We start from the raw sequence: 24,145 nt of genomic DNA, 5'->3' as shown, positions 1-24,145 counted from the left end.
TGCATTTACAGATTTGGTTCACTATAATAATAGTAATGCTAAAGCTAATGTTCACTGTGAAACGTGATACTCAACTTACGCCCCACAGGCCAAATCTGGTGTTGGATGGACCCCAACCATTTTCTAATTCACAATAAAGATAAAGTGATTCAAACTGGGAATTGTTTTTGTACTTGTAGTATACATAGATGCCAGAGTGCATAAAACAGCATAAAAAAAGTCAAACCAAGTCGTTTTTTTTATATGGCCCAATAAGACACCCCCTCTGTCCCTGGACCCTCACAGTGGAACATTTTATTATGAAAAATTGCTGGACGCATTAGAATAATAAAGAGGCGTATTAAAAATGACTGGACACTAGACACCAGGTTAGTTGATAAAAAATAACAATTTAATTTTTATTTCTTTCATAAAAGTATTGTCACATAGCATTATACATTTCAAAAAATAAATAAATTCAATATCTTGTGTATAAAAAATCTGTTTGTAAAGACTACAGAAAATAACCAGCCATGTTTTTGCAGTTATCTCTCTGTTGGTGCCAGTCGGTTTTGGGAAATATCACTTTATGGTCACAATAAGGGATAATTGAATACACTTTAAAAAAGCTCTTATGGTTACAAAAAGACAACCATACAGTTATATATGATGGATTAAGTATAATAAAAAAATACACTTGCTGCATTTATGCCAATACACTTATAATTATCATTCATTTATTACATCATTAAAGCTGTCCTGACTAAAGTACCTTTCAGACTCAGGCTCAACTTATTGCTGTGCACATAACATAACCATTAAACATCATTCTCCCCCTGAAGAGCGACACAAAGAGGCTTGCAAAACTTGAACATAAGTTATATATATGAAGTACAAAGCAAACACATGAACTGAAACTCTAACTTATATAGAGTAACTTTCACAAATACTTTGTGCAGTCTTGAGAGTAGCTAAACATTCTATAAGACAAAAACCTGAAGATTATGAGTGAAACGCCACATTACTTAGTTTAATTGTGTGCAGCAAGTATCATTTCATGCAATGCAAATCATATTTCTTAAACCTTCTTTCTCTTTTGTTTTTTTTTTTTAATGATAAAACACAACTGTTAAAATATAATTTGAAATTTACTTTTAAACACAAAAATAATTAGTACCTGCAATGCTGAAAGAATACAAATTCTTCTATTTTACAGGATGTTGACTGTGTTTTTGGGAACAGCTCTGGTAACAACTGTACGTGAAATATGCTATCATAATAAAAACAGTTAGCCCAAAAGTAAGGAAGGGAAAAGGAAATGTTACACTATAAACTGACTAAACCAGCAAGTCAGGGTTTGTAGGCAGTGAACCAGGTGCAAGATAAAAATCGCCACCACTGCAGCTCACGCATGCAAAACATACTTCCTAGGCCCTGTTTACGCCTGGTATTAACGTGTGTCTTACGTGATCATATCACAAGTAGACAACTCTAATGCAGTGGAATGTGTCCTCAATATGTCTTGAGATCTGATAGCTCAGACCACATTCGGAGGTGATCTGCACCACATTTTTTCACCAGCGTGTACACTATTTACCCAGGGCTACATTAACAGACCACCCACTCAGCTAACATCCATGCTTTTCTTACTCTCTACTTTCTGTTGCTGCTGACTATGAAGGATCGTCTCCTGAGACACTCTCTTCGTGACAGAGTTCTGCACAGGGCTGATTAAAGAGACGCTCCCCTGAACCAGAGTGGTAACATGCATCATCACAACTAGATATTGCCATTGTTAGTTGATTTACGCTCAGTTGAACCTGAACTGGCCTAGACGTTTTGCACATCCTCTACACTGGGCTTTGAACCAGAATTTGAACAGTAAAAATTCACAATAGAAAGCTGGATAAAACAAAAGAAGAAGAAGGGGAGAAAACAAAACAAGATGAAGGTACTAAGTAAAGTGTAGAGTATGTACGAAATAAACAGTGCCAAAAAGTTCATGTTTTCACCGTTCAACATGCAACCCCTTCGCCTCTTGCTAACTTGTTTGGTATGCAACGTAATAGGTTAACCGTAAGAAGGTCATATAGCAATTACCTGATATTGCCAGTTAAGGAGTCTGAGTTACTTCTGTCAATAAATCGATTCTCTCTTGGTGCTTGTGTACAGGGACAAGGACAGTCCAATTAAATAGCCCAAGCGAGCCATAACCATAACTCTACTTAACTGTTCTGGTATATACAGTCGGATTCACACAAACTGTACCCACTCACTGTGGGGCTCACACTCCTACAGCAGTAGTCTGCTAGCTGCAGGTGATAAAGCCTGCATATAGCAAGACAAACTTCCTGCCGCTTAAAAACAAACTGTATATGTTCTTTGCAAATTATAATGATGTAAGCGTCTTTTTGCATATACAGCGTGGAAGTGAGATCCTATCACAAGTTGTCACTCAAGACACGTGTGGAGCCAAATTCTAATGATGGGTATGAACAGAGAGACTTTGAGCTGTCCATGTGATATTGCGTCACCTAAGATGCATGTTAATCCCTGGTGTAAACAGGCTCTTTAGGAAAAAAATGAGTGCATGCAGTACAGAGCAAATCATCTTGAGCCCCTGTCTATGCCTGAGTCATGGGCCTGCAGTTAGGCCTATACATGTCTTCATTTCAAAGTTTTTTCATAGATGTGGCATGTTGTTGTTTGTCTGGGTTCAACTAGCACTGTTAATACATGATAAAAATAAAGAAAGAAATACATGAAATTGGTCAAAAATGAACAGAATTGTTTCAACAGTAGGGTTGGGCGATATCACGGTATTACAGTACACCAGGGTGTTTCGAAAATCCAAAGGTATGTTTTTAAATACTGTCATAAATACAGGTGCTCCTCTTTCTATTAAACTTATTGTCTGTAGTGCACAGCATGCACCACCAGAGCTCAGTCTCCGGTCTGTACTGGTGGAAAAGGCAGCTGAGCTGAAAGACACACCGCACCTAGAGGTGCAGGGAGAAGTTACAGGGCTGTAAACAGCCGGCAGCCTGCAGAAAGAGAGACTGTGGTGAATAACACTATGTTTTTTACATCTACCTTGGTGAATTAAATATTTATTAAGACCAAACCGGAGATGGTGATTGTTGGAATAGCTGACGTACTAACTAGATTACTAACAAGACTAGTAGGGGGTAAGTGCAGCACACTTATACAGTCATATACCGTATACCCTGGTGAAATTTCAGGTAGGTTTGATGGTCAGAAATAATACAAACCGCCCAAGCCAAAATGCAGTGTGGGTTGACAGCACAGATTTAAAACTAACACTTTCAATGTAAGCTGCAGGTAAGAAATGCCAGCAAGTCCACTGTTGCAGCTGATTCTGCTGCACAAGGCACAATTGAGCCTCTGTATGAGCTGTATCAGGCTTTCAGTCTAATGTAAACCCATCCACAGCAATGACGTAGTATAAAGGGTGAGAAAGCCTGTGTAGGACGGGAAGGAGGGGTGGTGGATGGGTCAAACAAACAGAAGACTTTTGTTTGCATTGTACATACCTGCAGATCACAAATATTTTACATTAAAACACTTCATATTAAACATATAAGTGGCATAGTATATGAGCTGACTTTGTCATCTGGAGGTGGAGGGGATGGTAGATGGTGTGATACTATGATGATACAGCTGCCATGCTGCAGACCACTGTTTGAGACCAACAAACATCAAATCTGGGTGTATATTGGCAACCCTTTAAGGCATTTTCACGAGCATTGGTGCCACCAAACCTGGTTGTTTCTCATCGTCATCATGTTTTCTAAAGGCAATTGAGCCACTGAATCCAGGCATTTTTTTTTTACAAGACACTGTGCCGTTTTCCAGAAGCATTTGAGCCATTAAACTGGTAGTTCTCACCGACATGCCCCTGCCCAGGAGATCGGTGTTCATTTTGTGTATGAAACCAAGAGTCAACATTGAGGGTTTTTTTTAACTATGTTACATAGTTAACATCACATGACATACATGTCACATGGCATATGTCACTAAGTCAAACCATGATTTTTTCCCTAAACCTAACCAAGGAATTTTAAAGCCTAAGTATTTTTGGTGACCAAACGTATGTGTCCTGTGAACCCCAAAGTATATTTTGAAAGGACACTGTGCATGTAATGAGCAGAAATTGATACCCTTTTCCCAGGTGTCCAAAACTGATGTCAACAACGGAAGAGGGAAGAGAAAACAATAGTTATCAGTTTGCCTGTAGTTTTGAAGTTCAGTCCATGTACATTGCTCTTGCAGTATCTCATTGATGCTTGAAAGAGGCTTAAAAGAAGAGAAGTCTGGCTATGATACAAAATCAGTGAAAGTTTCTCAATATAATAGCACTCCAATGTGTAGTCTCTCTCTACTGTCAGTCTCAGAGGTGAACCACACAGGTCCACTGAAGCACATCACATGCTTTTTGGGCAGAGGTTTGTCAAAGCCACAGTGACATCGATTTCAGGATCATTTCAGTCCATATAAGTGAACATGAACAAATCTCTTCCAAAACTTGAAACCCAAGAATCAAAGCATCAATCTGAGCTGCCATCAAGAGACAAATACTTCAGGCTTCCTGAGTGACAGAGAACTGGAGAATCTGAGGGGTTGGAGTTTTATTTTATTTTATCAGAACGTCCATATGCTCATGAAATCACCATAAATACTATTGCTGTATCTGCAATATCAGTCTACTTTGGCTGATGGAGCCAGTGTTTCTGTCTTCATCATATCATCAATCGTAGCTCTGTTTGGGAGATTTGGAAAAGACTTATTGATGTTCACAAATCAGGACTGAACTCTTCTGTTTCCATGTGGATTGTCCTCAAGAGATACAATGATACCAATCCCACATCAGTATCAACAGGGACAACTTCCCCCTACTGGCCTCTTCTCAGCTTTCGGGTTGTCGGTCTTTCTTCCTGCCTTTTCTCCAACAGGAAACATCACAGTCTGAAAAAAAAACAGAAGAAGAGAAACTTGAGTAACTCCTAAAAATACTATTCTGTGTCTCTCACAGTATACATTACTGGCACACTATGAACCTGGACCACATCTCTGTCTCTCAATTTTTTGATATATACATTATGAGCCTCAAAGTAACGTGATCTCCTGAACGTCCTTGAATAGGATAAGGGGTTATAGATAATGGGTGGATGGATGTATTTCAAACAGAACTTATACTACTTTAATCAGGCAGATTCATCTCTCTCTAGCACGCTGCATATGCCCATACATGGTTACAAATCATTCAGTGAAAAATTTGACCCCAATATTAAAACTTTTTCTTAAATGTGTACTTTTTTATTGTAAAAAATGGCAAAAATATATCACAAGGCTTAAGATAAATATTTCCCAAATGTTCAAGATTTGGGAAATATGTTTATGAGAGTGAGATAAGAAGATCTCTCATATCTGAGCACTAAAACAGTAGCTGGAGTCAGCAGGCACTTAGCTTAGCTTAGCATAAAGACTGGAAACAGGGGAAATTGCCTTCTTTTAAAAGAACCACATATAAAGTAGTTTTGGCTATACTTGCTAAACTGCACTATATCGGTGGTGCTTATGACATTGTGACTAAACCACAAAGACTTGGACCACTGTAGCAGCATGTTAAACTGTTTGTATAAAGTTAATTCCAAACCATTCACAGAATTCCCTAAATAATGAGGCATCTGTTTTAACTTGTGCTGTCAGTGTTAAAGCATTAATCACAAAGCAATCAAGGTCTATAGTTAAGTAGTGCTTGCAACCTGTTTCCAGTAAGTAACAGCTAGCCTGACTAGTTTTCACAAGATATATTTCAGTCTTTATTAACAGCTAATGTAGAGTGTTACATTAAGTGGTTTGTAGGAATGAGAGAGCACACCATTATCTGTATCTGCATGTTCAACAAACTGAACAATCGGTATCTGTTTCTGTACTCTGAATGGGCGGAGTTTAAACCAGGTATAGGTGTGAAATAAACCATTAATGAGTAGGAATTAAATGGAAGTTGATATTTTAAATCTGAAATTGATATGTATTGATATTTTTTTTGATTAGACAACTATTTAAAGAACAGCCTCAGAAATGAGCTACAAAACACTTTTGATCACAAGAGACAGAGAACTATGTAGCTACCCAAATGAGGATTGTGCTTCATCATGAGTAGAGAGTTGACACATTTTACGCGGCTGACATTGCCTGTATCATCCTTGTACATTATCTGTACCAAATCCTTGATTCAACCGAGTATTTGGGTCAACCCCAATGGTTTGTATAGAAGAAATTCATACATGGAGGACAAACAAGGCCTTGATGATTTCTGCTTAATATGACTTTACACTGAGGGCCTCTGTTCTTTTTCCTCTGCTGTATCTTACCTCAGTCACTAGCTTTATGACAAATTTACCTAAGACTGTTTTTTTGTTATCAATTTCCAATGCAGTTTACTCACTGGCTCCCTTGCACATCACGCGAACACTTATCTCCTCCAAAAACCAAACAAGACAGCCCTGACCAAATGAAAGAGATGGAACCAAACCAACAAACATGTAACAGTAAGGTTTTGCATGAGTACTGAAATAGAAGCAATGTTTTTTTTTCTATTTTGGCAAAAAGTTGAGTGTTTAGAGCACACTGTGTTTTATGTTTGGAAAGGGATAGATTTGGAAGTATGAAAGTATGCCATGCTGCAGAGGCGGTTAGAGACTTTAGATGTTTTTGTATTTTTATTTTCCATGATGAGAAACTGTCACGATTTCAAGGAAGAAAATCCAAGCTGATCACAAAGGAAAATAGAATATTTATATAAAGCATATTTTCTAGATCCTATTTCGAGGCCCCACTGAGGCTGAGTATTTGATACTCCAAAGATTACGAGCTTGAGGCTAAGCTATCACTTCAACAGTCACTGTTTGCTGGAGGAATGCAGTGACATTGTGTGCTCCAGCTGTGAGGGCCTCAAATGGCACACACTGTACACTGCCACATCCTGATAATGACGGATTAACTTACCTGCCCTGGCCATGAACACGTGGCCTGGGCAGCAAACATACATTAGCAAACGTATTGCATTCCCCATCTCAACTGTGCCACAGTGAACTTTACTGATATGCTGTCAGTCCTGTTTAGCGCTTCAACAGTTTTTGGGGACGGTGTTTTGTAATGTCTCACTGCTCATAACATTATGTTCCAAACACAAACAAAATAAAAATATTGTAATTATTGAGTTCTTATCTAAATGCACTAATAGACCGTTAGCATTTTTTATTAGAATACTTTGTCTGTTTTTTTTCTGTCCATTCCAGTGGACAAAGGATCTTAATGCAAAAATGGCTTAAGATAAATGGTCTGAAGAGACCTAAACACATTTTTTTTCTTGATTAATCGATTAGTTGTTTGGTCTGTAAAATGTCATACGTAAGTTATGCCTGTTAAATGTTGTTTTTCGTTTCATTTTGTTAACTGCATTTATAGTCATTGTATGATTCACGACGCTTGCGTGAAACAAGTACTAAAACGGCAATTCAGCATTTTCCTTTGCTCCTGCTATTATGAAACAAAATTTGTGTGTGTGTGTGTGTGTGTGTGAGAGAGAGAGAGAGCCAATGTTTTTGACAAGAAGGAATGTAGGTTTTAAGTGTTTGTGGAAAACTGGAGCCACAAAAATGTAACAAAATGGAAGCGTCTCAAACATGCCGCAGTATCAAAGGCTTGGCTAAGTTTCCCCGTGAGCAAGAGAGGACATTTACAAAACATTCTCCATCATAGGGCCAAGTAACATGAAAAATGTTAGGTATGTAGGTTCTTTACACAGCCTATTCTGCTTGTGTGTTCATCTCTGTTATTATAGTACAGTAATGAGAAAACAAAACATGTTTTTTATTCTAAATGTCCTCCCAGAGGGTTTTTTCAGCCACTTTTCCATTTAACGCTTTCGGTATTGTACATTTAGAACCAAAATTAACACCTACTAACGTGTACCTAGTCCCTATATTTGTGTAATTTTTCCACCGCAGACAGTACTTGAACATGTGGGCAGGGTTGTTGTCACTCGCTGCTCCCTCCTGCAGGACTGTATTTCCCTGATCACTGGTAATACAGAGTGAACTGTCCACAGAACAAGCCTGCACGCTGACATTTTCAAAACAAAAAGAGCAGGCTGCAGTGAGAGTCTTCCTGTGTGGTAATTTTTAAATAGCCAGTTTGTGCATTGACTCCTTGTCAGGCAAGAGCAGGGGTTTGGTGCTGCCTGAGCACACAGCAACAATGCTCTGTTATGTTTTTTCTCCAGTGGGGTCAGAATATATGCAGTTCACATAACCCCGTCGCAAGTAATGTACATTTTTTAAATGCTCGAAGATACTTAAAGTGTATGTCATCCAAGAGAGACAATAAAAACAGATGGAGTGGTCAAAGTTGTCATATTGAAATTTAAGGTCTGCTGATGGATTGAAGTCCTCAACTCATGCACTGAGTAACATTTTAAATAAATGTTCCACCTTAAAAGTCACCGTCAGTCAGCCCAGTGATTTATTTTTTGTCTGTCTACAACTGCTGCTAGAGGCTGTGAAACATCCTGTCATTTTATAGTTATTGTTCACCAAAGTATGAAGAACTTCTCACAGTATAAACAGTGGTTAAACTAGCCTCGACTCAGCCCTAGACGCAGTGTTGATTCTCTACGGACCAATGAACAGACTGTGTACCAGATCAGTGTGCTCAGTACTCCAAAAGAGGGGTGATGAAAAATGGGGATGGTTCCAAAAGGTACCATCCACAACTGAATATAACTGAACTGAACCGACCTGCCGATGCTAACGCACCATTCGTTATACTCACAATCCTGCAGTGGTTCTGTTGTGGCAAAGCACTCGCTGAAGAGGCAGTGCATAGTTTGGCAGAAGTTGTCCAGAAGGGATTTTGGGGTTACAAATCGCCAGCTGGACTCTGGCACTCTGTCAGGCTCTTCCGTTAAATTATCCCAAGTGTCCTGGATCGACTCTGGAAGCTCCTGCTGGAACACCTGGTCACACACACACACAACACACACACACACACACACACACACACACACACACACACACACACACACACACACACACACACACACACACACACACACACACACACAAAGAAACACCATGCATCAGTAACATGGCAGGTGGGCTAAATATAATCCATGAATTGCTTTGCATCTGTAAATGTCAGTATCTCATAAAAAATTAATCAACAACAGTATGACTCCATATCCAAACAACCATTTACCGTGAGCATTTAAAATTTGATTATGCATGGCCAATACACAACAGATCATTGTGGTCTGATGGAAGAAAACTCACAACAAATTCCCAGAACTTTTCCCTTCATCGTTCAACCATTTAAATTTGAAGAAAGTGAACATATGCTTTTAATCCATAATATTTCAAAGTGCCCATGTGGAATTCCTTAGTCTTAGTCTGTCCCTGGTGTGGCGAGTAAAACTAGGAAAGAACTTCTTACCATACGAACTATACATTTTAAATTTTATCACTGCAACTTACTACCTGCCTCCTTTGGCTAGCTGTGTGATTTAATTGTGAGGAGACTGTAGGAATGAAAGGTAAACAATTTCAAAAATGAAGATTTCTCACTAAAATGAATGCTGATTGGTGGATCAGACACATCTCGTATGAGACACAGACCCCTGATCAACTCCACCAATCACTTCTCCTTTTCCACAGTACAGAAGAACAAGACTCAATGTTCTTGCATCTCTCAGAGCCCCCTTTATGTTTATGTATGAGAATGCAGCTACTGGTTGTTGTTGTTGTTGTTGTTGTTACAAAGTGTAGCAAACTGCACGAGTACCCATTACCCTGCAACATATCGCTCACACACACTTCACTGAATGATCAATGAGTGTCCTAATTTCACCTTCACTGAACTCTTATTGGATCATAAACAGAAGCCACATTTAATTTTCTAGTGATAAGGGCATTCATTCCCTATATTGATAAATAGGATCAATGTGACATCCATCCCTGCAGTCTGTGGAAAATTCACTTACTAACTGAATTGTTTAATTTGAAGAGCCGTGGTACAGATATGTGAACTCTAGCTTACCTCAGCGGGATGTGACTGTACAAAGACGCCCTCCGCATCCCTGAAGCGTCTTTCCAACTCAGCGGTGTATGGACGTGAAGGATGTCTCTCTGGCATAACCCGGATGATCTGAAATCACAATTTGTCTTTAGTGTTAGACAATAAGAAGCTTAAAGACAGCAAACAAATGCTCAACTATCTTCTTTATTCAGATCTTTGAATCCTTGTACACAAACAAAACAAAATGTGACATTAAAAATTTACATTGTGACATTAAAAACTGTGAGGATTTTTTTCTAATGAAATAAACAGTAAAAGAAGATGCGGCCTGAAAATCCCACAAAATTCTTGCCATAAACACTCATCTTTCCCTGGAAGTACAGAGGATCTATACATCTATACAGCAAGAATGGGATGGACGAACAATCCCAAAACATAAAGCCTCCAGACTCAGTTATTGGCAGCTCTGAGGCATAAAAAGGTGGGGCTCTGACCTGTACTTAGCCAAAGATGCAACACACACCAAAGAAGGGGGGGTACTTTTACCATTAAGAAGGGGCCTAAGCTTCTGGCCAAAGCTTGAGGAGGCCTGCTGGCTGGAGCCGCTACCACACCCACCTGCCTTAAAAAGACTTTTTGGATAAGATTGCAAAACCTAGAGAGTGGTTTATTAACCTAATCTTTTCCTTAACCCAAAGTTTAAACCCACAGTAGACCTCACACCCTAAATGTTACTTCAAACAAAGTTGATCTATGTGTGTGTGTCTGTAAGTGTTTGATCATTGGTTTATGAAGATACACTTAGATTTTTACTCCTTGTACTACTGCAACTAACATTAGGGGGTGTAAACATGCTGTAAAGCCCCTTAGTCTTCCTTGTGCAAAATTCTTAAATTGACCACCATAATGTTATCCTGGTAAATATATACATCTAAATCATGCTCAATATATGTGTTGTATTTTCTCTTGTTTAAACTAAATCCAACATGCGATGAATCAACATTTTTGGTGATTAGTGGTGCTCCGCAAACTGGCGTCATTGCTGTCAAAGGCTGTACTAGTGGGAAGTAGTAGACTGTGATGGGATTAGTGACTCACTTAGGTCTGAAAACTACTCAGTATTAGGTTAAGAGTGCATCAAGTGTGGCTTAAGGGTATTGCCCTTTGTCGTAAGTGGTACACATACACTTGGCTCCATGTGAAAGCATGCTTCCTGTAAGTGTTCAAGGCTGTAAGTGTGGGTGTTGTTGGGCAGACCAGCAATTAAATTCTTTGTAATCAGTTCCTACTTCATTTTTTCAATTATATGGACTTCAAGCCCAAAGCCCCGGGGCTTAAAGACATCATCAAGGAAGAGAGAGAGCAGCAGGGCTCCACCCCACTAATTCAACCTGCGTGACATGACATGCAATTGTACTTGAGTTTATACCTGAAGGCAAAATGTGTAGGTGGTGGAGCATTACTTGATGCTCCTGTATGGTGGCCAGTTCAGGGTTAGCATAAAGCAGTGATTCTCATTTTAAAGCCTCAGGGCCAAATCTGGCCCCAGATAGGGTGCCGGGTGATGACAAACCATTGTCCTATTCACAAGAAACATAAAGTGGCTCACACTGGGAATTGGTTTTGTACTTTTAGTATACATAAAGTGCCAGAGTGCATAAAAAAAGCATCAAAATAGAGCTTTTTTTTTAATCAAAAAAGTGCCAGTTGAGGATCTTATTCGAACCCCCTGACAGAGGTCGTAGTTAAGCCACTACTGTCCTAAAATCCTAGAAACGTCCTAAAAACCCTGAAATGTCCTAAAATGTGTGGAACGTCTGAGAAACATTCTCAAATCCTTGAAATGTCCTTAAACTGGAGAAACGTCCTAAAATCCTAGAATTGTCCTTGACTCCTTGAATTGTCTTACAATCCTCAAAACATCCTAAAATCCTAGAAATTCTAGAAACGTGTATGGGGCTGCTGCGACTGGCCCCTGGTCTCCTGTCATTTTGCAAAAGTGGCCCATAAGCAAAGCAAGTTGGGTATCCCTGGCATACAGTATGTGCCTGTTCGCTTTATCAGGACATGACTGACATGTGATTTCAATTTTCTGATCTTTATTGACTGATTGACAGAGGTTTAGTCTTATGATTCACCTCAGACCTGCATTTAATCTCTGTGTGAAAAAAAAATCCAAGGCCGCATGTCAAGAGTGGCTGAGTGAACAACTTTAGATACTTCCTGTTTAAAAGCTTCAACTTCACTGGAACCACGAACAAATCTCCTCCTACCTTACCAGCGTTCATCTTTTAGCTGTTGGTATTTTCTGACGCACTTACATTATCTTTTTATAGCAGAAAAAAAGATCTGCCAGTGACAACACATTAAGTGTTGAACACACCAGTGAACACAATATAAATTGTGGTATGGCTGGGCAATATGGAAAAAAGTCTTATCGATATCTGCCAACATTCCCAGTTAGAGCTCAGTACCAGCGGCTGGATGAGACACTGAGCAATGCGTCCTAGTGTTTCTGAATAATTCATCCAAAGTCTGCTTAAACCTGAAACTAACACAAAGTAGTCTGTAGAAGTCTAAAGAAGTCACTTTCCACCTCTGCAAATGTTGCTGTTTTAGCGCTGTGGCTGTCAAACACTCAGCTGTTCTACAGCCAAAGTCATTCACTGCATTTGGTTCGCCACAGCGCTATTCTTATTATTATTGGCTGCTCATGTTGTCTGTCAAAATATGGCTGAAATGCATTCTATCAACATTATATCCACTATGTCTCATATTTCAATCGAGGAAAAGTTATTTTGCGACTGATATCGTTATCATTTTATCGCCCAGCCCTAAATTGTGGTGTAGACACTTCGGGCCTGTTCAGGCAGTTCGGAGAGAATAAAAAGCAGTGCTAGTTTTGACGAATTATTCATAAAATGTTTGTTTTAGTTTTGGTAAAGAAAACTGAATAAATTTCATCTTTATGCAGATGACATTCCTACCTTTTTTAACACGCCTTGGTTGACCTGGAACCACAACCTCTGGAGAACCAGCTCATCCAACCCCTCCACCTCTAACCTCTGATGGGTAGAAGAGAGGAGAGAAATGTTATTAATACATTTATCAGAATATGTGAATCTACAGCATGAAGTCTGACAAATTTATTTCGAGTTTTTTGCATGTGTAGACTAAAGTTCATCAGCATATAGCACCAAATAGTGTATATTTAAAATGCGAGTAATGCCTGGAAGACTGAAAAGAGCCCTCAGACATCTAAAGAAAGTGAGTTTTTAGTTACACTCTATAAGATTTTGCAAAGAGTGGGGATCTTGAAGGGGGCGCTATTTGTAAGAATACATCCAGATTCCTTCTGAGATCATTCCCTGGTGGAAAATATTACACCAAACTTCATTTAAGAAATGTGGCACACTAACAATTCCGTGTGTTTCTACAAAAACACGGAAACACGTCTGCAGCCGTGAAATCTCTTGAAAAGTTGTTTGGTGCGCGGCTGGGATAAAGCATATGGCAAGCATCATCTGAGGAATCTCTCCCACCATGTCCTCAAACAGGAAAATGGAAACAGCAAGTAAATAAAAATACAGCATTTAACGTTTACCAGTCTGTTGATGTTTGACAGTTTAAAGACTTCCTCTTGATGAACCCTGATGGTGTAGTTGATTGGGAAGTAGTGCTTCTGTAATGCAAAGAAAAAAGAAAAAAAAAATAGCATGTGCATCTCAAATCAGAGAGCGGTTGTTACATTGGTTGTTACATTCACTGTCAAAACCAGTAAATTTAAACAACTTCTTTCAATTCAAATTTAACTTCATCAATTTTACGAAGCAAGGTCAGGAGTACTACTCAGCCTGTGAGAACAGTTCTAATAATTTCTTCTTTTCAGAAGAATTAGAACAAAATCTTGTCCTTCCTTCTTTTTTTTTCTAGCTTTTATTTTCCTTACATTCAGCATTAAGAGAAGATGCAATCTGAATCAAAATACACACAAGCTTTTTTCCACATTTACTGAGACATGCTTGCAAACATGCCTTCATTCTCTCACCATGTACCGTCGCCTGTGGCTGAGGCTGTCATTGAGCGTCCTCAGGGGCGTGCACATGCTGGCTGGTGTTGGGGCCATCAGAACAGGCGAGAGCAGAAACAGGCCTGCAGAAACCACAGAAGAGATTAACTGCATTACCTGTCTTTTTATTCATTCTTTTCTCATGGTGTGATTAAAGAATTCCTACAAATTACAGTTTTCTTGTGCTGCACTCAGATCACTTTCACAAGCTATTTAAATCTCTCCAACGTGGGCAAACTGCTTTGATTTCTTTTAAAATCATGGGGTAAAATAAGCAAGAAATATCCTGCAAAATATCAGAAATTTGTTAAAGAGGAAAAAACAGATTAGTAACTAATTACTAATAACAGATTAGTTAAAAAAAACATAGGGAAATGTCCAGAAAACTATGGTTCTAATATTTTGATTTAATATATTATAATTAACTATTTAAAATTAGGTTATAGAAACAATTTTTTTTTTTCCTCAGGTACTTCTTAAAAATCTTTTTTCCCACTTTTTTTCTTTGTTTGTCCTTGTCTTGTTTTTGTTTGGCTTTTTTTTTTTTTTTACTTTTGTCTTTCTATTTTTTTGCTATTTTTCAGGCAATTTTTTTTTTTACTTTTTACTAATTTCTTGCTTATTTTTGGGTCATTTCTTGTTGCTCATATTTTTAAAATAAACCAAGCCAATTTGCTTAGGTTTTAAAGGGTTGAAACACAAACTGCATACATTTTTAAAGTCTGACAGAAGTGAGGGAGGTAAGCTCTTTTGACTGTCTCAGTATTGCCCTGTTCTGCCCTGAATTTTTTTCAGATTTCAGGAGAAGGACAAAAGACAATGTATGTCTCGCAGGGAAGACTGAGTATTTAAGTCTCTGTCATTTTGTCTGGACCAGCCAGCCTGATTTTTATCTGTGTTCTGCTTTGTCATTAAAAAGCTAATTTACCAGCAGCTTTTTTTCACCTTGAAAAATAATCACAGCTTACAGAGGTCCAGTGTCACTCAACCAACCAGTCAATCAAGCAATCAAGTCATTATTCTGACAGTTTACTGACTTCCCATATACTGATGCCTACCGGCAAAAATATAGCGATTTTTATCAACAAGATGACTGTCTTTGATATGGGTCTTTGAAGAATGACACTAAAATATTGTTTTTTCCAAACCCTTTTTCCTTGCCCTCAGCTGACAAAATGTACCAGCATTAAGAGAAGATGGAATCTGAATTTGTATAAATGGTAAACAAACAAGCCATTAATCAAAGACAGGTTTTAATGTGTTAATGCTCTAACGAGAATTACTGTCTCGAGGTTGTATGCCTCTGCCAAACAGTCAAATTACAGTTTACATCCAAGTCTATCCAGACTTATATGTCGCCATGACAACTGACATTGTGACTAGGGATCGACCGATATTGTTTTTCAGGGCCAATACAAAAATAGCTACTAGTATTTAATGAGACTGATAACCGACAGTTGGAACTGAGATGCATTTACAATAAAAATGAAAATCTTTCTATCAGTATTTAGAATTTGGAATATAACAAACTACAATATAAAACTTTGTTTAAATGCCTTTAGCAAATGTTGAAATGAAACTGAAACAATCAACATCATATACAGTAAATTCCCAGCATCTGTTTCTTTTGTGATGTCAAGTGAAAATTGAAATAAAATTAATGAATAATTTAAAATAAATACAAAAAGCTCCCTGGGAGTTTACAAACTAAAAGGTCCTCCCATGCTTCAAATATGTATGTGGCTGCAATAAAGTGAAATATGCCAAAACATTGATGAAAACTTCTCAATCACAAGGTGAACATAACAATACCCTAAAGTATACCCTTGTTTATCATCTATTTTACTCTTACTCTTTTATTCTCATGCTGTATTGAAGCAAGAATCAAATAGGGTCATTTCTCCCCCTGCTCTCCATCAGAAAGAATGTAGGTTTACTTCTGATTTGGCTTCACTTTTCCAGGTAATCCCTTGGTCCAAATGGAGGTTTGTGTCAAATTTCAATAAATCCCCTAAAGGTGTTACTGTTAAATGGAGTTCACCAAAATTGGATTGATGGCCGTAAAACCCCAAAACATAACACCTCAGGCCACCGCTGAGGCATAAAATCTGATTCAAGGCCAGATGGCCTCCAGATGGTCAGTAATGTTTTAAAAACGAATCTTTGTCTCAGTCACAAATATTGACTGGGTCAGACCCTTGGAAAAAGTCCCGAAATTCACCTCCAAACCCCAGGGGTCGTATCTGTTGCTTTAGATGGTGTCACAGAGGTCTGAACTTGAATTACAGTTGATAAATCTTGACAAGGAGCCCCAGATCAGAGGTGAATAAGTCGTACAACATGGTCTACACTGTGATTAGCTGACACTTTCAAATGTATCTTTAATTATGTCTCAACTAATATGGAAAAATTACCAATTTTTATAAATAACTAGAATAAAGAGGATGCTCTGTGTCCCATCCAAGGTTAGATAAGTACCCAAGGCTCCAGACCCCCTAAGAACACTGAAAGCTCTACATTCATAGTGTGTCACTGGTTTGTAGAAATTGAAAAGTTGAGTTAAAAAGTTAATTTCTTGCAATGTGTGGGACATTTCTTGCCAAGTTGCTCACTGCCTTTTCCCCTGTGTTTTAGAACAAAATCAAACCAGTTTGGTCATGTTTCAAAGGGTTAAACAGCTTATAAAAGGCTTCTGAATACAGCACAAGAAAACTGACGTTGATCCAGGTTTCAAAGGGTTAAGTTGCATTAATCATTATTAGCACACTGATTCATTAGGGCCCTAACACCAAGCTAACCTTAGAGCTCACGATCCCGAACAATTAAAAGAGTATTCCAGCAGTTTAGCATTACACTCATGGTGGACAGTTTAAAAGTGTAAAAATTGACGCAGCAGAAAAAGATACATCATCTTTTTTACTGCATGCATGCATTGCATGTTTCCTCTGCAAAATTTTGCTCCTACAATGCATATTTTCTATATGCATTTATATTGCATATCATATTTTTTCCAAGTCTCCATCCTTGTGTATATGTTTATATTTTATTGATCTGTAAAGCACTTTAAATTATCCTGGTGAATAAAATGTGCTATGCAAATAAATCTGCCTTGCCACAATAATGTAATATATATCACAATACAGTAATTGTTCTGTAAATTCCATAAAGAAATGGTTTTTAAAAAACATTTTTTACTTCACCTTATTGATTATTTTCTTCTTTTATTTGGAATTTCTATACAAGCAAAAACAACAAATGCCTCACAAGACATTTTAAAAACCAAAGACTCAAAACAGTAAAACTAAAATTCTTTCAAAATGGAAGCATTTAGGTTCTTGAGGACAATAATTTCATGTGATACGGGTGTCTTTATTTATAACTTAACCGTCCTCCTCCCGGTCTGTTCCAAACAACGTTACCCTCTGAAACAGCTGGACTTATGATATAACAAGATCACACAAGAACTATGTGAGACTCTGCACCGATCGGCGCAGTTCTACCTCATGTGTCGTAATACGGCCACAGTCTATGGCCAGAACACTTTTTGTCATCGTATATCTGTTTAAATGCTCAGAATAGGAATCAACATGTCTTACAAAATTTGCAGTTGTCACTAAAGGTTTTAAGAATGTGGATACATAAACAACCGCCGGTCAAAAACCTCTTTGTTTCTGACAGTCTCCATCACCAACACTCCAACCCCCTCAATTAAAGGCAAACTAATGACGGACTTTGACCATCAAATACTGATCAATGACCAAATGTCTCCCTCTGCAGGGCCATTTCCTGAGAAATACATATAACCAATGTGTAATGCAATCTATGTTATTTAGTAGGCTGAGAACATTTCTACTACATTTTTTTTCTCGGAGCAATCGTCTCTCCAACTTGAGAAACTAAATCTTTGCCAGAATTGAATCTTAATCTTAGGGAAGGAAACAGTATCAGCCCGGTAATGTCTCTTTAAGAATATTACTTTCCTACTGCTTAGCAATATGAAGCTACTGTTCAGTACGTACACCATATTGGCTTTCATGATTAGCAAGATATTAAGTAGTAATGTGTAACTTTAACGTGAGGAAGAAGTGGTTTATGCAATTACCACTTTTAGTCAATTTACACCGAAGCTTTATTTTTTCTTTTAAGTTTCCTGTTCTTTCATGTCCCTCATTGTATAATACACACACACACACACACACACACACACACACACACACACACACACACACATACACACACACATACACACACAGCTACTTAGCAGGAGGTGAAGAAAAACTGAAATGTAATTTAGGCTCCTGATCTATTCCCTCGCTGAGTTCACTTGGTGCTGTGGGAATACTTTAGATTTTGTAAAAATGAATCGTCTTCACAAATCTCTCTTCATGCTCTTTTCTTAACATGTATATTCAGTTGCAAAACATGTTGTTTTTTTTATCTTAAAGCTCAAATGCAATTTTTTTGTTCTTTATGGTTTTTCATACTCCTCACTCAGTCCTTTTTTCTTTCAGCTGGTCAAAGGTGACTTTTCAAAAGATGTGTTGCACCTGCAGCTTGTCGAGGGTATAGCTTTGTCTTCAAGGAACATGCCTTTTTTTGCACTGAGACTTCACTACAAGATGGATTACTTTAACAACTTAAAAGGGAACTGTAGCATTTTTCAACGTGGACACTAATCTCCCATGTTTTTGTGTCTAAGTGACAAATGGGAACAACAGTTTTTGAAGTTGATCCAGTTTTGAGGGCTGCAGCTCGGAGCAGGTGCCCCAATCAATTAACGTCTGATAAAAGGGCTTGTTTTTGCCTGATAACAGGCTCAGACTTATCAGTGTCACACCATTACACAAAGGATCCTACAGAAAAATAAAATGTTTTTCTGTGTCCAAGTCTCACTAAAGACTCTTGCTCTAAAATGAAAATAGATTCGTCTGTTTCAAACGTTATAAATTTCATTGTCCTCAAACTTCTATGCGTCCTTTGTGTTGGTACAAATACAGCAGTAGACAGCAGAGGTCTGTGCTGCCATTCTTTACATCCCAACATGTGAGCTGAGAATTATTTTCACTAATTTCACTATATATTAATATATATTACTGATTCATTCCATTCCGCCATTATTTTTAACTTTCTTCATCTCCTACTGTCAGATCACACTCAAACTGCGCTACATTGCCTACATAATCTCAACTGGCACTGCTTCATTTCATCCTCATACATAAGCTCTTCGAAAATGTTTACAAATACAGACAGAATGCTGTGTCTGTCTCTGTAGACAGTCTCTGTCTCTGTAAGTAACACTGAGAATAAATGAGCCCTTACTCTGAGCTACAGCTACTACTCTTTGCAACAAGCACAACACCCAGTCTATTGCGCAATAAATGAATAAAATCAGCAGCAACAAGCAGCTCAAGCTGCTAGTCAAGCTAGTTTATGCCAAAGCAGAGATTTCTACCAGCTACAGTTAACAGATATTCACCTAGAAAACTGGTGATTAATAATGCAAAAAAAAAAAATTACTGTCTGATATAGGTATGAAATGTGCTATCCCATACAGCAGCGTGTGTGTGCGCGCGCGCGCGTGCGTGCGTGCGTGCGTGCGTGCGTGCGTGTGTGTGTGTGTGTGTGTGTGTGCGTGCGCACGTGTGCTGACTGATCGCTCACACATACCGCTGCCAGTCTGAAGAGACAGTCTCTCACAGGTGGGAAAGTGAAAGAGCTTCTGTACCATCTAGAAGTCATTGTGTGAAAAAAACACAGAAAAAAAACTGTCAGACCAACTGGCCTTAGATTAAGCTCTGGATAAAATGAATTGGGTCTTTTCTCAGTAGCTAATTTAGTTAACCTCCCACTGTTTTCATATGTGAGCCTGTGCAGTCCATCATGCAAGCTGCCAAAGAACTTGAGCAATATTCAGATAAAAGATTCAGGGAGTTTGAATGTTCCATAAAATGTTTTTTCTGTATCTCAGCCTGCATGTCAGCACATGTTTGTGCACATGCAAATGACCGAGGCTGTGTGCATGGGTACAGTTGTCTGTATGAGTACAGCTGAATGGAGTCATTACTAATGGATCACCTGATATCGTTTACATTTTTGTTGGTATTGCTGTTTCAGTCGGTTGGATCAGATTGCACATTTACACAAACACATCCAGCTTCACTGGCCAAACAGGTTTCTCTTATTGCAGCAGACAGAAGTCAGACATTGATCGTATTATACTGATTATTATGTATCTAGTGAGTGGTATCTTTCAGTGCTTCTCCTCCATAATTACAGGACTTCTATCAGGACCTGCACGCCTTTGAACCCTAACCCATTCATTAGGTAAAGTGTGCTCTATTGTTTGACCTTAAGGGCTCAAACAACTTTTTTACCAACTAAGAAAGCACCCAAACAAGCTATTTGGGTGCTTTGTTTTGAAGACACAAACTCACCTATGCCTGAGGCCAAGTTTGAAAAATGGATGACAGGAGTCTCTAGGCGGATCTCCATTAACCCTCAAATTGCGCAAATTGAATTGAGAATATAAAATGCGCATAATGGAAAAAATGTCAATTTTGGGGAAAAAAACTCCTACTTATGTCAAAAAGGTTTTACTCTTGCATGAGGTGGTATTTCATGCAAAGGCTATATTTTGCAAAACTGCACTAAAAACTTTTTTTTTCACTTTCATAGGTCACATGATGCTATATGGTTATACGTTTGCCTGCAGACACTGGCTCCGTCGGGCATAATGCAGCAGGCACTACAAGAGGTGTTACTGCATCGCATAACTCTTCAAAAGTTGAGCAGATCATGCTGAAGTTTTGAATCCACAATGAAATCGTGGACTATCATCAGAGGAGAAGTCACACAACATCACTGAAGGAAAAGACAGTCATCTTGCAATTGTGTTTTATTGCCATTTGTTTAATATTGCATAAGTTTTGTGCAACTTCCGGATGATTCGCTCAACCTCTGAGGAGTTATGCAATGCAATAGCACCTCTTGTAGCGCCTGCTGCATCATGTCGTAGGGAGCCAAACAGCCAAAAAAAAAAAGTGTTTTCATTGCAATTTTGCAAAATATGGCTTTTTCAAATCACCTGAAATGCCACCTCATGCAAGCGCGAAAACTTTTTTGTGATAAATGGGAATGACGAGCACAATTTTTTTTCCCCACAGTTGAAAATTTTTCAACTCTGGGTAATCTGAAAAAAAAAATTCCTCCACCGCCAGCACTCAATGCAGAATTCATGTTCTATGACTCGTCACACTGCCAGCATTTGTAGCGCAGCATAAATACTCAGTGCTCCCGATGCAAATCAACCAAAAAATTAGCTTACCTCAGGAAGAAAAAAAAGCTGGTTGACATGGACTCTAAAGATCTGCACATTTAAAACACTAGAGCTAACACAGTGTCAGCAGTTGCCTACATAAGTAAAGTGTCTCCTTGAAATGGTTTAGAGCTCACCAACTGGAGTTTACCATTCAGACTGTAGGTTAAAGTTGTGTGCAGCTCTTTTGGCAATTTTGATAGCTGAAGTCATCAAAAGAGAATTTCCTTTGTGCTGAAAACACATAAATTGCAGCATGCATTTAGTGTTTTCTAAACCACTCTTTACACTAAACTTAGTCATGTTAATCACTAATGCACTGAGCAGTTGGTCTAGTAACCCCTAGTGGGCCACAACTTTGCTAAGGACAAAAATGTTTTTTGGATACTGTGAACAGATTCTGAATTATAGAACATAAGAAAAGCAAATGAGCCCTCCTCTAACATCTAACATTGTGCACAAAGCTATGAGTACTTAAAGAGAAGCAGGTGATGAACAGCATTATACACTAAGTGTGTCATCTGTAGAACACTGCCAAACTGAACATTCACTCTGCATGTTAAAAAATCCACCATTCTTTCAAGTTTGGACCTGAGAGATGACCTAACAAGAGGAAAATCTGGGAGTTGTACATTTCCGCAAACCACGAATATATTTGCACATTCCATACGACTCCTATCACCATTTCTAAAGTGATGTATAAGCTGACTATGATGATAGATGGCGTGCCACCTAAGCAAGACGCCTGCCAAGCTGCAGAACACAGTTCAAGACCAACAAACAACAAAAATTGTTGTGTTAAAGCAATCCATCGCTGAGTAACCAGTAACCTTTTAGGCACCAAATATGGGTGTTTTTATGCAACCTATCTCTTTTTTTCCACAGGGAACAGTGCCACAAAAAGTTTAAACAGAAACCACACTTATTTATTTATTGATTGTTTGTTTATTTATTTATTCATACATTTATTTAACCTTTATTTAACCAGGTTCGACCCACTGACATTAAGAATCTCTTTTGCAAGGGAAACCTGGCCCAGACAGTGAGCAGTGAAAACACAAAGTTGCAGACAGAGACACAAACGGAGACAAAATACAATCACAAGCACTAAACTTTGCTTAAAAGGAGATCTAAGAATGAGTCAAAAGAGAACTTTCTGGGAATTAGTTGTAAAACCAGGCAGGCTAAAAACATCAACATCCTGTAAAATCTGCTTCTAAGTCTTTCATTTTAGATTTAAATACATTTAACAACACCAGATCTTTGAGTTCCAACTCATTTTGCAACAAATTCCAGGCTCTGGATGCAGAATATCCAAAAGCCCTTTTCCCAATTTCTGTCTAAGCGTTTGGGACCAGAGAACATAAAGAGGTCCTGAGAACGCAATTAAAACTATCCTGTACTCTTCTGCATGATGAAAGCACATAGGTAGTGTGGGAGCACACAAAAGTTGCCTCAGATATAAAGGTGTGCCAATGCAAGAGTCTATATGGGTCACCAGAGCGCGCCATCCGACTCAAGAGTACAACGCACTGCCTGTTCATTCTAGATAGTGCAACAAAAAGCAGGTATTTTAGGCCAAAAAATGATCTTTTCCTAACCATAACCGTGTGGATTCTGTGCCTAAACCAAACCATATGTTAACCACAATATTGTTAGAATAACATTAAAGTGTATCTGCCACATAACAATGTACAAATATAGCAAATCTATGGTTCGAAGAAATTTACAGTGCCAACATAGTTTCAGGCAGTTGACCACGAGTGATCAAAAGCAAGAGATTGGCAGACTGAGGTACTGAAACTAAGTTCCTTGACTTGGGTCTTCAATTCACCATATTATTTATTTTCCCAAGTTTATGGAATCTGCAAAATCATGTGGGTAAGCATCAGTTGGCTGATTCTGGTTTCTGCATTCCAATAAAATCAGTTACACCAAACAAATCCACCTCATGAACACAAAGCTTTGCACAGGTGCAGTCAGAAAGACTGCTCCATCTGAGCCGAGACAATGCTCCGTGAGTGTGGTGCTCCTAATGAACGATCCAGCTGCAAAATTAGAAAATCTACTCATGGCAGCAGATGTTTTAATTGCGGCAGGCCACCACAAATGAATGAATGTGTGGGAAACCCTGACTAACAACCCTAAAATCCTGTTTTTATAATGGGGTCCAATTACCAATCATTTTAACATTTTAAAGACTAAAAAGTATTTGATTCCTCCTAAAATTAAGTCTCTCATGATTGAAATACACACACAGCAGGGAACTTACATCTAGCAAGTGCCAGGTCAGACAAATGTTGTGCATGTAGCTCTATATTTGCAGAGAAGAGGAGAAGCTAGAGTCAGGATGACTGTTCTTTAAAATAAGCATGTAGAAAAACCCACAAAAACCAATCGTAATGGGGTACAAATGTAAGGGTGGCCGCAATTGCTCAACAGTCTTTCACAAAAAAATATTTTCCCACATATGTGGTTCTTCAGGGTAAACATGTTATGTACGGTGCAGAACATACTATTCATAATGTACCACACACCTTTACAGCTGCAGTGAAAGTATGCTGACAGAGACAAAAGAGTGTTGACCTCTCTGCCACCTCTGCGCTATGTTAACACTAATGAGGCTGTTGTAAGTGAGGGGTGCTACCTTGTTAAGGAGACTCCAAAATCAGATAGCTGAG

The 24,145-nt window shown here is 38.5% G+C and overlaps 1 protein-coding gene across 2 annotated transcripts in view; it reads right to left on the bottom strand.

Moving 5' to 3' along the window:
- Positions 1-369: 369 nt before the first annotated feature.
- The window catches only part of il34 (interleukin 34), a 67,907-nt gene continuing 44,131 nt past the window's right edge, over positions 370-24,145 (bottom strand). The window contains exons 3-8 of one of the 2 annotated variants that reach the window (XM_088079711.1): positions 14,129-14,232; positions 13,685-13,762; positions 13,068-13,145; positions 10,102-10,209; positions 8,823-9,022; positions 370-4,965 (exon numbers count right to left, since the gene is read on the bottom strand). In XM_088079711.1, the coding sequence (XP_087935837.1) occupies position 4,965; positions 8,823-9,022; positions 10,102-10,209; positions 13,068-13,145; positions 13,685-13,762; positions 14,129-14,232 (569 nt within the window). In that variant the 3' untranslated portion in view covers positions 370-4,964. The remainder of the gene's footprint in view (positions 4,966-8,822; positions 9,023-10,101; positions 10,210-13,067; positions 13,146-13,684; positions 13,763-14,128; positions 14,233-24,145) is intronic. The other variant, XM_088079710.1, reaches the window with a different exon arrangement.

This window comes from Plectropomus leopardus, chromosome 7, assembly GCF_026936395.1.
Source record: "Plectropomus leopardus strain MGB_pleo_1.0 chromosome 7, ASM2693639v1, whole genome shotgun sequence".
NCBI classification, from domain to species: domain Eukaryota; kingdom Metazoa; phylum Chordata; class Actinopteri; order Perciformes; family Serranidae; genus Plectropomus; species Plectropomus leopardus.
This window is presented reverse-complemented; position numbering and strand designations above follow the sequence as displayed.